The sequence below is a fragment of the Trichomonas vaginalis genome, chromosome V, assembly GCF_026262505.1.
Source record: "Trichomonas vaginalis G3 chromosome V, whole genome shotgun sequence".
NCBI classification, from domain to species: Eukaryota; Parabasalia; order Trichomonadida; family Trichomonadidae; genus Trichomonas; species Trichomonas vaginalis.
In genome coordinates this window covers 29,338,090-29,352,964 of record NC_067207.1, presented here as the reverse complement: position 1 = coordinate 29,352,964, position 14,875 = coordinate 29,338,090, and the positions used below count along the sequence as shown (strand labels likewise).

The 14,875-nt window shown below is 32.3% G+C and overlaps 4 protein-coding genes and 1 pseudogene across 5 annotated transcripts, besides 5 other annotated features; 2 read left to right on the top strand and 3 right to left on the bottom strand.

The window, feature by feature from the left end:
* Window positions 1-3,736: part of a mobile genetic element that runs on past the window's edge.
* TVAGG3_0424550 (uncharacterized protein) lies at window positions 2,925-3,167 on the top strand (the record flags this gene model as incomplete). The annotated part of the gene is made up of 1 exon (XM_001295796.1): window positions 2,925-3,167. One exon carries the CDS (start codon window positions 2,925-2,927, stop codon window positions 3,165-3,167), a length of 243 nt encoding a protein of 80 aa, XP_001295797.1.
* Window positions 3,214-3,540, top strand: TVAGG3_0424540 (uncharacterized protein; the record flags this gene model as incomplete). The annotated part of the gene is made up of 1 exon (XM_051233536.1): window positions 3,214-3,540. The coding sequence occupies one exon, from the start codon at window positions 3,214-3,216 to the stop codon at window positions 3,538-3,540; it is 327 nt and encodes a 108-aa protein (XP_051103266.1).
* On the bottom strand, window positions 3,736-4,594 carry TVAGG3_0424520 (annotated as a pseudogene). The gene has a single exon. A coding segment is annotated over exon 1 (859 nt).
* Window positions 3,736-4,690: a mobile genetic element.
* Window positions 4,691-6,281: 1,591 nt separating this feature from the next.
* Window positions 6,282-8,799: a mobile genetic element.
* Window positions 8,800-9,438: 639 nt separating this feature from the next.
* Window positions 9,439-9,630: a mobile genetic element.
* Window positions 9,631-11,174: 1,544 nt separating this feature from the next.
* Window positions 11,175-12,130: a mobile genetic element.
* A 792-nt stretch (window positions 12,131-12,922) lies between these two features.
* On the bottom strand, window positions 12,923-13,778 carry TVAGG3_0424470 (ribonuclease H-like family; the record flags this gene model as incomplete). Its single annotated transcript, XM_051233535.1, has 1 exon — window positions 12,923-13,778. A coding segment is annotated over one exon (856 nt), but the record flags the coding sequence as incomplete, so codon positions are not given.
* Window positions 13,779-14,003: 225 nt separating this feature from the next.
* Window positions 14,004-14,198, bottom strand: TVAGG3_0424460 (uncharacterized protein; the record flags this gene model as incomplete). Its single annotated transcript, XM_001298007.1, has 1 exon — window positions 14,004-14,198. The coding sequence occupies one exon, from the start codon at window positions 14,196-14,198 to the stop codon at window positions 14,004-14,006; it is 195 nt and encodes a 64-aa protein (XP_001298008.1).
* Window positions 14,199-14,875: the final 677 nt, after the last annotated feature.

The following is a 14,875-nucleotide window of genomic DNA, read 5'->3' as shown; positions in this document are numbered from 1 at the left end:
TTGGAAACTTAAACGTTACTCTGTTCCCCTTTATTTTGACGTCAGGGTTTTCACTACTGAACGCAACAGTTAAAGGTATTTGTCTATACATTTAATTCAGATAAAAATAAACCATTTACTCTTTCTTTGCTTCAGCTTTTCTCTCTAGCTTTCTTCGCCAGCAAACGTGGGTTCTTTTGTCTTCCAGCAGCTAATGCAGCAAGTTGTTTTTCACTAAGTTTTCTCTTTGGTCTCTCTGGCTTTTGTTCTTGTTTTTGTTCCTTCAGTTCGGATAAAATTTGCTCACGAATTTCTTTCTTCAATGCTTCAACATCTATGACACCTTGGATCTTGTCCGTAGGGCTTGTCTGAGTCATTGACTGCAGTAAAAAACAAAATTAAAACTTTAACCGATGTAAAATGAGCTTGTCAAAATCAGAGCGAGAGTCTATTATATTAAATGACGCAAGAGGAATACAACATCCTTTCTATTATGTAAGTCAGAGTAAAGATGGTAAAATATACGTAAGAAAAAGAAAGGTTCCATTAGCGAATGCAGAAAGCGACAACATTAAGGTGCATGGCAAGGGTGAAGACCACGAAGCCCATATAAAACCTTCTATTCAAACTGAAAAGTCAATAGAACCAGAAGAAAAGAAGCCAGATGTACTTTCAATAACGAACCAAGAGCTTATTGCAAAGTTCGTGAATTTCATTGAAAAACAAACCGAGTCAAAGAACCCTGACCCACCAGTGAAAGAAGTTGAGACAAAGAGAATGTACAGTTTATTGAAAATGTAAGAAACAACTTCCACACGAATGCCAGAAGAAGAGTGAGATAATAAGAATAGATATTTTTATCCGAATCAAGACATGCAGAACGAACAGTTAAACGAATTTACTCCAGCAGAGCATATTCATCATATTCGCTCATATTTCGATATCATAGACAATGCAGTTCAAATTGGTGACACTAATAGAAAATATTCTGACGCAAAGATTCCATCACAACCTGGAACTGCTAAGATAACACATGGGTAACATTCAATCTCTCACCTCCTGGTGAAAATATGTTGGACCTTACAATACATTCATTACGTATAAAATGAAGGTCAATTTATTGTAGATAAAGAAATTGGTTCAGGTTCCATAAAACAAACCCACCAGGATTTTGGATTGGTTTCGATGACGCTTTCTATGCAGTTGCTGGATATCAAATCCTTGCAAATGGTCGTATCGTATATTCTCAAGACAACGCAAGAGAAGAGCATATTAACTTCAAACTCACAAACTACCGAACAAATAAAGAAAGTAGATTTTTTCTCAAAGACTCGACATGAAGATGTATGGAGTCATTCGGGAACATGCAGAACAGGACAAATTGTTAGTGGTCCAATTACGCAGGAAATCATTTGATTTTAAGCTTCGTTTAAGATTCCTGTTAGAAGATTCCTTCCATTAGAAGCTATTCGATTTATTCCAGCTTTTGCAGGAACATCAGCTTAAAGTAAGTTCAGTAGCGACGCCTTACAATGCACATCTATATCTGTAAATGATATCATTGCTTTCATCCAACCCTTAAAGTTGCATTTGCTTCAGATTCAAATCCACCGAAAATAAATTTGTTCCATGGAATGAACCATTCACTATGATAACGAAGGCAGTAGAAGCTAGTGGAACAGTTACTATTACACTGTAAACCAGCAACTATTTCGAACAAAGATGGATTTTAATGAATGTTTCATTCATCCAAAGTCATTCTCTTTAGACCCTAAATTTATACAGAACTTGTTAGAACATTATACAAACGAGGCTTTATGTTTTCCTGTTAAAGTTATGGATTGGATTCCTATGGACGGTTCATTCTCAAAGAATACAGATAGTTCAAGTGCAACATTTACAGCAGCTTATAGCCTATTAATGTTAAAAGTATTTGGGCACTATTTAGAAAGAAGACAACTATTATGTTAATTTTGAGAACCCTAAGTTTAAATATCTTCAGCTTTCCATGGGAGCTTATGGAAATATGCCTGCAGAACCTGAAAAATCATATGGACCTGCATTTTATGAAATGGTTGCGAACGCTTGCAATACAAACAATGATATGATTGGATTTAATGAAGATGTTATGAGGTCATTGGTGGATGATGGTAGTGTGGAACATAAATGGGATAGCTATGACAACACACATTTCTTATGTGGTTTTCCACAGAAGTGGACTTTTGCTTCCAGCAAGGACAAACATCTACTGCTCCAATAACATACAAATTGTCTGTTAAAGGACCTATTGAACTAGCAACAGAAAACGTACCAAAGCCACTTATTGGATTTATGAGGGATTGTTGCTTTGCCATTCAAGTAAGACAGTCAGGCATACCAATAATAAGACTTGACGACTATAACTTAGCCACAGACGACAGTGAGGAATAAAGGATGAACGTTTATTTTTAAAGCTTATAAATGAGTTCTTCATCAAGCTCTCGTGAACCTTCACCATCTATGAAACAAACTTACCAAACGATTATGGAGCACCTATTGAATATTTCTTACGAGCTGCACAATGGCAAAGAGCAGTCTCGCCAAGGTTAGGTGTTCCACCAGCTCCTGTCAAAAATAGCATTTGGTCAAGTCCTTATATAAAATATGGTCTCCCACTAGGTTTGCTAGCTACAGCAGGAGCAGTTATGATGTTGAAAAGAAATAAAGCAAATGTTGTAAATAATACTGAAGTAGCTGAAATTAAACAAACTCAACATTCACAAGCAAAACCTTCAATGACTCCTGAACCTATGGAAGTACAAACTCCTGTTCAAAAGTCAACTCCTAAACCGACTCCAACATTTAAACCAGAACCTACTCCTCAAATAAATCGTAAAACTCCTGCGTTTCCTTACTGAAAAAATAACGTTATTTTTATTTTATTTGAACATTTTATTTAGAGTAAAATGACGACTAAAGTCACTGAAGCAATGAAACAAAAGTTTTTGGTAGAATACATTAAATCAGGAACTATTCCAGAAGGTTTTTACATTCATACTATGAAGGATGGTAGAGTTCAGTTTAGAAAGATAAAGCAACCATTAGATAAAGAAGGAATTTTGAGAAAGATTAAACTTCATGAGGACAACATTGCTAAACTTAGGAAGAAGTTAGAAGAGTTGGATAAAGCAGACGACAGTGAGGAATAAAATATTTCATTAGTTTTATTTTATTTTTATTTTATTTTGGATGTAAATGACGAAAACTATTGAGATAACAAACTACAACGGTCATGAGTTCAAGAATTTGTTCTTCGTTCCTCGTGAAAATACATTCTATCAGATACGAGGGAGAAAGGGTAAAGTTAGTTTGAGCGTTTATGAAGGAATGAAGAATGGAAAGTTTATACAAGCATACGATACAAACGGTAAACGTGTTTCATTAGCTTTGTCAAAACTTACTAACATTTATTTTGACAGTGACTTTGACTCTGACGATTGGAGTGACAGCAGCGATACTGAAGAATATGAACTATTGTGTGAAGCACAGCAATGGGAAGAGTTGCAATACTTTTGTAAGTGAGAACGTTTATTTTTTACAGTAGTGAGGTCGTTAGTGAAGTCGTTTATGTGTCAGATGGTTTTGTAAATATTTAAGGTTAAGTTGGTGTTTGTGTTTGTGTTGTAAAATATACGTTAATGGTTTCGTAAAGTGTCAAACCGTTAAGTGGTGTACTGAGGCGCGCAGTGCCACAGTACACGACTTAGGTATACTAACTTTGTGAACTCTTGAATTATCAAAATGAATTGCAAACTTTTGTTTTTGTTGTTTGGATTTCTCAAACTCATCAGAATTGATAATTTGAGTAAGAACATTGTCAATTAGATACTGAGCATTCATCGTATTAGGTTTTTGAAGAATATCAATTGCGATGATGCCATTCACGCCCCAAAAAACCGACAACATCATCATTGGTGTGTCAATTTTTTTCTTCGGGAATGTTTGCGGATTTTCATCCTTCGGGATCCACATGATTTTGGCTTCTGTTGCATATTGAAACCAAGACTCGTCCCCTGTTACTAAAAAGCGAAACTTCTTGGATTGATACGCACGCAATATAGAGAGGAGCTCTTTCGAAGATTGGACTCTAGATTTTTTTTGAACTGAATTAAGGTTGTGCGGAACCCAACGTGTATACGCTAGTTTGTAGTTCAAATAATTGTGCAGATAATAACTGACTGTTGTACGTGGTATCTTTGTCATCTCCTCTATCCTTCTGAGTGATGCTCTTGGGTCTTCATCTAGCGCTTGAAGAATTGCTTTGATTTTTCTTTGATCCGGCGATTTTTTGTCAATTTTTATGATGGGCGCCTTTTTGTTCATGAAGTGATACATCCTAACATGATACGTTACAGTGGAATAGCTAGGAGCATCCATACCGAAGCATTTTACCAATGTCTCGTAGATTTTTTTACAGTCTTTGCATTTTTTTGCAAGAGCGAGGATGTTTTCTTTATGATTCATTAAAAAAATGAAAAAAAATCCCGCCAAAATTTCCCGCGAAACCGCCTCTTGTCTCAAAATTCATTTTATATCCCGGCATGGCGCCAAAATACAACATACTCATCATATACATATATTCATATTTTTTATTATATATTTATAATCAGCATATATCTCCTTTAATAGTCTCATATAGAGCGCTGTGCTAAACGCACCTTTGGACACCCTATATTAGGAACAAATACATCAGATCCTTGTGTAGACTTTGATAAAGAACTTGACCAATTGAACATAATCAACGAAAAGTTTAACCAGGAAACCCAAAGTCCACATGAATACTATCAATTTGTTTCAATCCATCAGCAAATTCAAATCTACATAAATTATGGAGAAAAGATTTTGACAGACATTTCCAAATCTTTGACTTTTGATAAAACTGATGCTTCCAATGCACTATTTCTTATAAATTATTTGTTATTAGATAGAACATATCGAGCCTCGGAAAGAGTTCTTGAACTTGCAAATAACCAATACGACGTAATGTTTAAGCAAATGAGTATTTTAGCTTTAATTTTAATAGTTTTTGTTTTCCTCTTTGTTATTACATGCATGTTTTACATTAACAACCGAATTGCCAGCTATAACAGCGCACTAAAAATCTTGAAAAGGATTAATCCATATGTTTTGTTGAACAACACTTATTTCAACAAAATGTTTTTGAAAGGAAAAGACATTGACCAAGAGAAAAATAATTCCTTAGAAAGTTTGATTATCAAGAATGCAAACGATGCCATTTTCTGCACAAATATTCATGGAATAATTGAAGTTGCAAATCCAAGTTGCAATCTTTTGCTTGGATATACATCAGACCAGATTTTGGGTCAATCTATTTCAACTTTCTTTTCCAGAGAATACTCAGAAAGTATTTTAGAAAAAATGGATCAGATGAAGAACAAACAGTCTTTGTTTTACTACGAAGATGACTATTTTGTCATAAATGATTCCTCTCAGTCAGTTCCTGTCCACTGCATCATCATAGGAATGAGATCGAACAATTCTGACAGCGTAAATTCTTTTGTATTCATTGTCAAAAATAATTTTGCTCTATACGAACAGAAAACTGTTGCCGAACAAGAGAAAGCAAAGAGTGAGAAACTCCTTTACCAAATACTTCCAAGAGATATTGTTTTGCAGTTAAATAGAGGAGAAAAAAATATTTCTTTCCAAGTTCCTTCTGCATCAATAATATTCATTGATATTGACCATTTCTCTGATTATTCAAGCAATCTGACTCCAAAAGAAATCATGGCAAATTTGTCATCATATTTCTCTGTTTTGGACACAAAAGCTATGGAGTACAAAATGATAACAAAAATCAAATTGATAGGAGACATCTACATGGCAGCTGGAGGCTTGTTTAACCCTGATTCAACACCAGAAACCCATGCAAATGAAGTAGTTTCATTTGGACTCGATATTATAGATGAAATGGAACAAATTAACAGGAACTTAAGGGTGCACACGAGAGGATCATGTAAACTTCAGAATTTAGAACCTTATTTTGAGGCATTATCTTAGCTACCTATTTAGGCTCGAAAAGCAAAAAATATCAAAAAATACAACTTGACTCCATTATGACCCTTTCATGGAGGTAGTTTTTATCCGCTAGTATTTTCCCTTTGAATCTCTTTACAATTCGAAATCAAATTCAAATCTCAGTAGAAGAAAGGAAGAATCGACTTACTATGGTTGTAATACGAATAAATACATATATTTAATTATTTTTATTTACATAATAATTGTTTGAAGCTCATATTCCAGAGTGGGGGACAAACTCGCCCTATTGTCACTTTTTCATTAACCTTAAACTTGTAATTTTCATTATTTTTAATTAACCTTATTTCTTTCCCAATTCCTGATTTATTTTATTCACTTACTATTAAAAGTCACATTTTAATAAAATATAATAATTTATTTATAGCATTTTTTACTATACTGTAATAAAAAATTAATTATAATAAATTAAATGTTTATTAAATCAAATGTTTTCTTTGCAATAATATTTTTAATGTTGAGTAAACAATGTTGGGATCAAGTGTATCATTTTTCAGACCTTTCTGAACAGCTTCAAGCATACTGATGCATTCGACTTTTTAAAATTGTGTCATTTCTTCGAAATCTCTTGTGACTTTTTTGATAACTTTAACACTTCTCTCTGAATCCAGACCTTTAATTTGCAACTTAATCAGGAATGAAGGAACAACACTGGAATATAACTCGATGACAAGTTCATCGAGTCGAAGATTTCGCCTTTGGGAAGTACTGGTGCTTCAAAACCTTGAAATGTGATTCCGAGATGTTGTTTGTTCCATCTCCTTCATTTATATAGCGAAGCATCCACCTGTCAAGATGATGGCGCCACTGTCGGTCAAAGTATTCGGCAGCAGGTTCCTCATTTAAAATTTCTTCTAAATTGTTGTAAACTTCATCAGGATCAATTTCTTCCTCTTCAGAACCAAAGACCAATAACTTCATTAAGTTATAGAAAGTTTCGAAGTTGGAACGATCTTGAAACTTTTCAGCCTTTCTCATGACAGCGCGCAACACATGAACCACACCAAATGATCTGGCATAAGGGGATGGCTGTTTCAACAGCATTTGTGATTTGAGGTGCGCAGTCCATTGAAAATAAGATGGTTCGCGATTGATGGAGCCAAAATATGCTGTGAGACAAACTTGTATATTTTCACTTGTGTCGGGCCAAACGAAAAAATACAAAAACGGAAAAACAATTGATTCCGCGAATTTGCCAGTGACGGCATAAAATGGTATGCGAGAGCGCAAGAGCTTATAAGTGGAATCAATGTGATAAGTTTGTATTTGATGTGAAAAAGCATTTGCTTCGAATGGGCGTAATAGAAAATCATACGATCTGGCTCGTGAATAAACTCGATGAGATCATCCGGAGAATGACTCTTAACCATGTCGACAAAAATTGCAAGAGATGTAACATCATCCGCTGAGAAACTGGTATTGATTGCATGAAGGCGTTTAGAAAACTTTTTTAAAGCATCTGTAGATTGTTGAAACATTCCGGATGATCCCACTATCAAATGGGATATTAAGATCTTTGAAACACCTTAATTGTGCGTAAACACGGTCTTGATTTGATTCAAAATATCTTGTTAAATAAGATCTATAAAAATATGATGCAAATTTGTTGTGATTTGTTTGGAAAAGGGCAGAATGATTGTGGGTGTTAATATATTTTCGTATGTGGTACTTGTCATCGGGAAGTGTATCAACAAGGAAGCGACATGGACAATTCGGCCACTTACAATTAAATTGGATTTGATTTCTTTCTTTCCTAGTTTTATATGAATAACTACAACCTGCTTGTATTTCTTGTTGCACTCCATACTTAAGCAACTCGATATATGTGAGTTCGTGATCTTGGATCTGCATTAAAATGAAATGATTTGAAAGAATAAAGAATTTTGAATATATTGGTCTTATTTTGATAAGCTTGGTCGTGTTTTGAATAGCTTGGCCATCTAATTCAATTATGATCTTTGAAAATTAGGTGAAATAAAACTAAACATAAATGTAAAACTAGGATATGAAATTTTGGTTGTACACCACTTGTATGTGCCGGATACCATTGTGTCAAATTTTTCTGAAATTAACTTTAAAAGTACTAAGTAAGATCATGAGATATAGCAATATATGTTTAAACCAACTTATATTTTGATTGTACACCACTTGTATGTGCCGGATACCATTGTGTCAAATTTTTTCTGAAATTAACTTTAAAGTACTAAGTAAGATCATGAGATATAGCAATATATGTTTAAACTAACTTATATTTTGGTTGTACACCACTTGTATGTGCCGGATACCATTGTGTCAAATTTTTTCTGAAATTAACTTTAAAAGTACTAAGTAAGATCATGAGATATAGCAATATATGTTTAAACCAACTTATATTTTGATTGTACACCACTTGTATGTGCCGGATACCATTGTGTCAAATTTTTTCTGAAATTAACTTTAAAAGTACTAAGTAAGATCATGAGATATATCAATATATGTTTAAACTAACTTATATTTTGGTTGTACACCACTTGTATGTGCCGGATACCATTGTGTCAAATTTTTTCTGAAATTAACTTTAAAAGTACTAAGTAAGATTATTTATTTTTGCATAATATAATGCCAATATGGTTTCTTTTAATTTTATTTCATTTATAAGCAAATCAGATTTACCCAAAAACTCCACTCCATAAGCGTTCATTTGCTAAATTAAAAAGTGACAATGGGCTAGTCTGTCCCTTTCTCCATATTCCATCAAATTTTTAAATAAAAACATTAAAATGTTGAAAATATTCATATATTTTAATAGGGTTTTGGCACTTTATTGAGGAATTACTACATACATAGTCGAACTGAACTTGATATTTTGAAATTTAAATTATTTATCAAAATTAAAATTTAACTTGAAATTTATAATTATTTAGTCATATTTTGCATAATTCTAAGTAGATTTTGTAAAAAATCAAGAAAGAAAAAATTTAACGTGCTTTATTTTTTCTTTTTTATAATAATACATATTATTATATAATTAACATATTCATAATGTTTCACCCTTTCAAAAATATAATCCTCCTCCTCTCAAATAAACGTACATACGGGTGGCCTCTTTTTTCAAAAAATTAAAATTTGAAATTTTGGGCTCAAATATTAGAGATTTTTTCAACCTTCAACGATATATGTTGTCTATATCAGACCTCCTTTCTTTTTGATACTTAACATTGTTCCTAAATCTTAGCCGTTAAGGCTGTTCTGAAAATATTTTTTTTCGAACAAATTCGAAAAAAATTCTTAAAATTCAAAAATCCCTTAATTCCTGAGGATTTTGGAAAAAAGTTTTTACATGAACATGTGTATATTATATGAAGTATATTGATAAGGTAAAAGTAGGGCTGTACAAGATTTAAAAAAACATTGCCGGGCTACCGTAGAGGCCTAAAAAAATTGCGCCTCGGCGGCAAGCCGCCTCGGCATTAAGAATGCGCATCTAAAATTTTATATGTCCTTCTTTCTTTTATTTTTCCCTTCCCTTTCTTTTCTTTTTCTTTTTTCCCCTCCTCTTGCTCTCATTTACCTTTTTTTCCTTTTCTCATCATTTTTCAAAATTTAAAATTTTTATCAAAAATCTTGCCTATAAAAGCAGACTATGGAACCTTTTAATGCCTCTTAATCAATATTATACAGCATAAAGCATATTAAATGAAAGTAATTACGTATAAATTTATTTTATTATCTTATTTATTAATTCTTTAGCATGCATTGTTTAATATTAACTTTTCTGTACATTAAATATGATATCTCCAAAGTATGAATGCCTTGTAACGAAACGAAAACTTAATTTTATGTTGAATATTTGTCACAAACATTAGATTTAAGGGTTTCGTTTTGCGAAAAAAACGTACAATACGCAATTTCGCTAAAAAAACATTTAGCTAGCAATTTCGACCTTTGACTCCACTCAAGACGTCACTTTTTTAATTTTGCGGTATCATATTTTTGGAAAATCTTTATGAATATTATATAAAAAGTCTCTTTAATATCTATATTTCATATTTTTATCGATTTTTAAAGTTTTTGCGAAAAGTATTCAATTATTTTTGCTATTTGGTCGGGGAAATGTCAGATTTGCGACATTTTCTGATATGATATTCAGATTCTACGTTGATAATAATGCTTATAGAACCCTCTTGCTATTGTGTCAAAATTGCGAAACCGATAGCAAAAATATCTCGCAATATCAAAATTGAGATATTGAGTGAATTATGCATTATAGAGATTAAAAATCTGATTTGTGAAAACATCTCATCAGTTTCTAGCTAATTCAAAAATCTTTACTATCTTACTCGATTAAAATGAAAAGGGAATAGTTTCATTATGCTTTAAATGACAGCCTTATAATATAATCATAGTTTTCGCTCAATATGCAGCATTTTTTTTCGAAATCTATGGTCAATATCCTAAATACTGATTGCTTTGCATTCATATCTCTTACATTTTCTATACCCACATCACTATTCATTGCAATTCCTATCTTTTTCATTTTTGTTTGTTTCTCATAATTTCTCAAAAAACATGATAACTTGATATTTGTAAATATCATACTTTATAACGTAAATAAGAACTTGACCTATTAAGAAAAGCAGTAATGAAAAGAAAATCTGAAATTCATAAAAATTACAAGTTTCTGATGACAATTAGCTTAATTAAACCAGGTACAAGATTATATAATTGTATTTTCTATCCAATTATCCATATAATATCTTATCCAGAAAAAAAACTTGATCAATACCAAATGATTTTTTAACTAGTAAATAAAGTATTTTCTTTACACACACATTGTATATCATAGTTTTTTTTTGGTTTCGCAAAACATCCAAAAACAAATATGCTATAAAAGTGACAATTTTAGCAAAACGAAACCCTTATTAGATTATTAAAATATATGTTGGATATCCCTTAGTATGAGAATTCATGACTCTGTGGTTAACGAACATAAATTAATTGTAAAGTTTTCAAAAATTTTCATCGTTTCTATCAGCATCTATTTTTCCTTTAAAATAATATATTTGTATGAATACAATATTTAGTAATTTTTTTATTTCCCATAATTTCATTCAAAATTTGAGTGGGGGACAAACTCGCCCTATTGTCACTTTTTCATTAACCTTAAACTTGTAATTTTCATTATTTTTAATTAACCTTATTTCTTTCCCAATTCCTGATTTATTTTATTCACTTACTATTAAAAGTCACATTTTAATAAAATATAATAATTTATTTATAGCATTTTTTACTATACTGTAATAAAAAATTAATTATAATAAATTAAATGTTTATTAAATCAAATGTTTTCTTTGCAATAATATTTTTAATGTTGAGTAAACAATGTTGGGATCAAGTGTATCATTTTTCAGACCTTTCTGAACAGCTTCAAGCATACTGATGCATTCGACTTTTTAAAATTGTGTCATTTCTTCGAAATCTCTTGTGACTTTTTTGATAACTTTAACACTTCTCTCTGAATCCAGACCTTTAATTTGCAACTTAATCAGGAATGAAGGAACAACACTGGAATATAACTCGATGACAAGTTCATCGAGTCGAAGATTTGGTTGTACACCACTTGTATGTGCCGGATACCATTGTGTCAAATTTTTTCTGAAATTAACTTTAAAAGTACTAAGTAAGATCATGAGATATAGCAATATATGTTTAAACCAACTTATATTTTGGTTGTACACCACTTGTATGTGCCGGATACCATTGTGTCAAATTTTTTCTGAAATTAACTTTAAAAGTACTAAGTAAGATCATGAGATATAGCAATATATGTTTAAACTAACTTATATTTTGGTTGTACACCACTTGTATGTGCCGGATACCATTGTGTCAAATTTTTTCTGAAATTAACTTTAAAAGTACTAAGTAAGATCATTTATTTTTGCATAATATAATGCCAATATGGTTTCTTTTGATTTTATTTCATTTATAAGCAAATCATATTTACCCAAAAACTCCACTCCATAAGCGTTCATTTGCTAAATTAAAAAGTGACAATGGGCTAGTCTGTCCCTTTCTCATCAGCATCTATTTTTCCTTTAAAATAATATATTTGTATGAATACAATATTTAGTAATTTTTTTATTTCCCATAATTTCATTCAAAATTTCAGAAAAAAATTAATTTCTATTCAATATTATTTCAGCTTCAAAACACTTCATTCTTATAGATGTTGATTCACTAAAGTGTGATTCTATTTATATGAGGTAGGATCATGAGGCTCGGCAAGTCTTATTGCTTTTTACCTCAATTTAGGTATTAAATAATTATAATGATTCATAGTGGCCGCTGCTGACTGGCCATCAGCAGTCCCCTGGCCAAGATTAATATAATTATTTAATACTTATCCAGTTTTACATCAATAACAATAAAGCTAATCAATCATCATTCAGAAATGCGGGAAATTACTACTAATATTAAAGATTGATAGACATTAGGCTGGCCACCTTCTGTCTAATATCTTTACGAATAAAAATAATACTTTTTAAAACAAATTATTTAATAAATTTTATTAAAAAACAAAATCAAATATCAAATTGATCATCATTCAACTTGATGAAGAAGCGGCATGCTACATATTCTTCTTTGCATGATTCGTTCATTGAATTTCTTGTCTTTCGCAATTCAGATATTACACGTTCTACATCTGCTTCACTGCACGAAAGTGACATCATCCTTTTTCCAATTGGTCTTATTGCTTTTAGTTGCTTTATGCCATTCATGTACCAAAACTTGCCATCATTTTGAGCAAGATGATGACCATTTATAAGATGGGAATCATCTTGCTCTATGAAGAAATCGTAAGCATCACTCAATTCCTTGGCTCTATCGTCTTTATTGATCGTTGGATCAACTGTTGATTCGGCAATTGCTCTTTGTCTGAGGATTGTTATCATGAATGTGTATAGATCTTTTATCTCTTCATCTACAACATCCCAGACCAAGGAATTCCTCGAACCATCGGCATTTGTTTCGGCTGCATGATCGTCGTTAAGCATTTGTTCCTCTTCTGCTTGCTGGATCTCTTCATCATGCTCGGCTACCTCGTCAACACGTTCTGTTCGTTCTTCTTCAAGGATTTCGCCGAGTTTCTCAAATGTGATCTCGCGATTGATGATCCTCAGGGAAGGAATCGTTGGGACTTGCACATCTTTCAACTGCATTATAGGTGGATAGCTTGTCTTTCCTCCAAAACCCTTCTTGTCTCTGATGATCTTCCTTGCTAACGGTGTAAAGCCGAAAGCAAACCGAAGCAAATCAATTCTACCATATTCTTTCATATCATTTTTGAATATTGTAGTGATTGATCGGAGAATCTCTTCACCATCTGGCGTTAATCTTCCTGCCATTTCATCCAACATCCCTTGGCACTGTTGTATCATCAGGAATGCATAAGCACCCATGGACTTGTTGGATTCCAGCCATAATTGAAGTTGCTTTAATGGCTTGAATATCATTAAAGCATCTTTAAAGAGTGGAGGAATTCCATCACGTGTCCATTGTAACTGTTCACGTGTAGCTCTGGAAAGGGATAGTGGAAGATCTCCACTTCTTAAAGCAGTATTAATTGTTTCCAGATTATCAAAGATGAAAAACAGAGTATCATATATGTAGAGCCAGCGAGTTTCCGGGATTGATGGAACCCTGATCTTGTATCTCGCTCTCATATCGTGATTCTTAAAGATAATGATAATCTGGTGAACTCTATTCATCAGTTCATTCAACAATGGACATTGCTTACGTGCGTGGACAATAGCATTGTTCAAGACGTGGTTAAGGCAACAAATGTACACGGTTTGTAAGCCAGAAAAAAGGGCTCCTTCTGGCCTCCAGTGGCAGAGTCCTTTAACCTGGGCTGGCAAACCATCTCCGACTACTCCAGCTACGTGGTTTTAATTAACCTTAAGAGAATCAAACCACGTATGGTAGTCCTCGTATGTCCAATTAGTCGAAATTGTTGTGTCGAAGAATTGGTGGCGATCTGTTTTGCCTGGATTGCACACACAAGAGAATAGACCATGACGGCTGCCGTGTGTTCCGCAGTCCAGTTGGTGGATATTTCGTCTTCTTAAATGGAATCCACTCATCATATACATGAGGATCCCATGCAGTCATAATAAAAATAAAGCTTTTTGAATATATTCAATTTTTAAATGATATTTTCACGGGTTAAATATAAAATAAAGAATAAGATGTAAATTATTAAAATATTTAATTTTAAATTTTGAACCCGTGATAAATATTTTTTGCATTGTTATTAATAATGAAAAATAAAGCTTATTTCAATGAAAATTGTTCTGCAAATTTATTTCACTTTTGACCTCACTTTTTCCGTAATTCAATTTTTTACTTTTAATATTTTAGATCTTCATAATATCATTTGAAAAATTAACCATATAAAAAATCAAGTTATCAATTCACTTTTTCCGTAATTCAAAAATCAAAAATATAAATAATATATCTTTTTATCAAATATTATTATTATATTCTATGAAAAATGAGGTCCGGAAATTTTGCGGATTCCCGTAACTCAATTTTACGGGAAAAGTGCAGTAAACTATTCAAAATACGGAAAAATTGGTGTAAACTAATGATTTTACGGTAAAATCACGGAAAGTCCCGGAAGAATATATGTGCCTATATGAAATTATAGAAAAATGAATCAAACGCATTTTAAAAGATTGTTCTTGTATTATAAATGCTATTCGCAGATTTATTAGTTGAAGAAAATTACCAAATTTTTGCCGATTTACAAAAAATGATT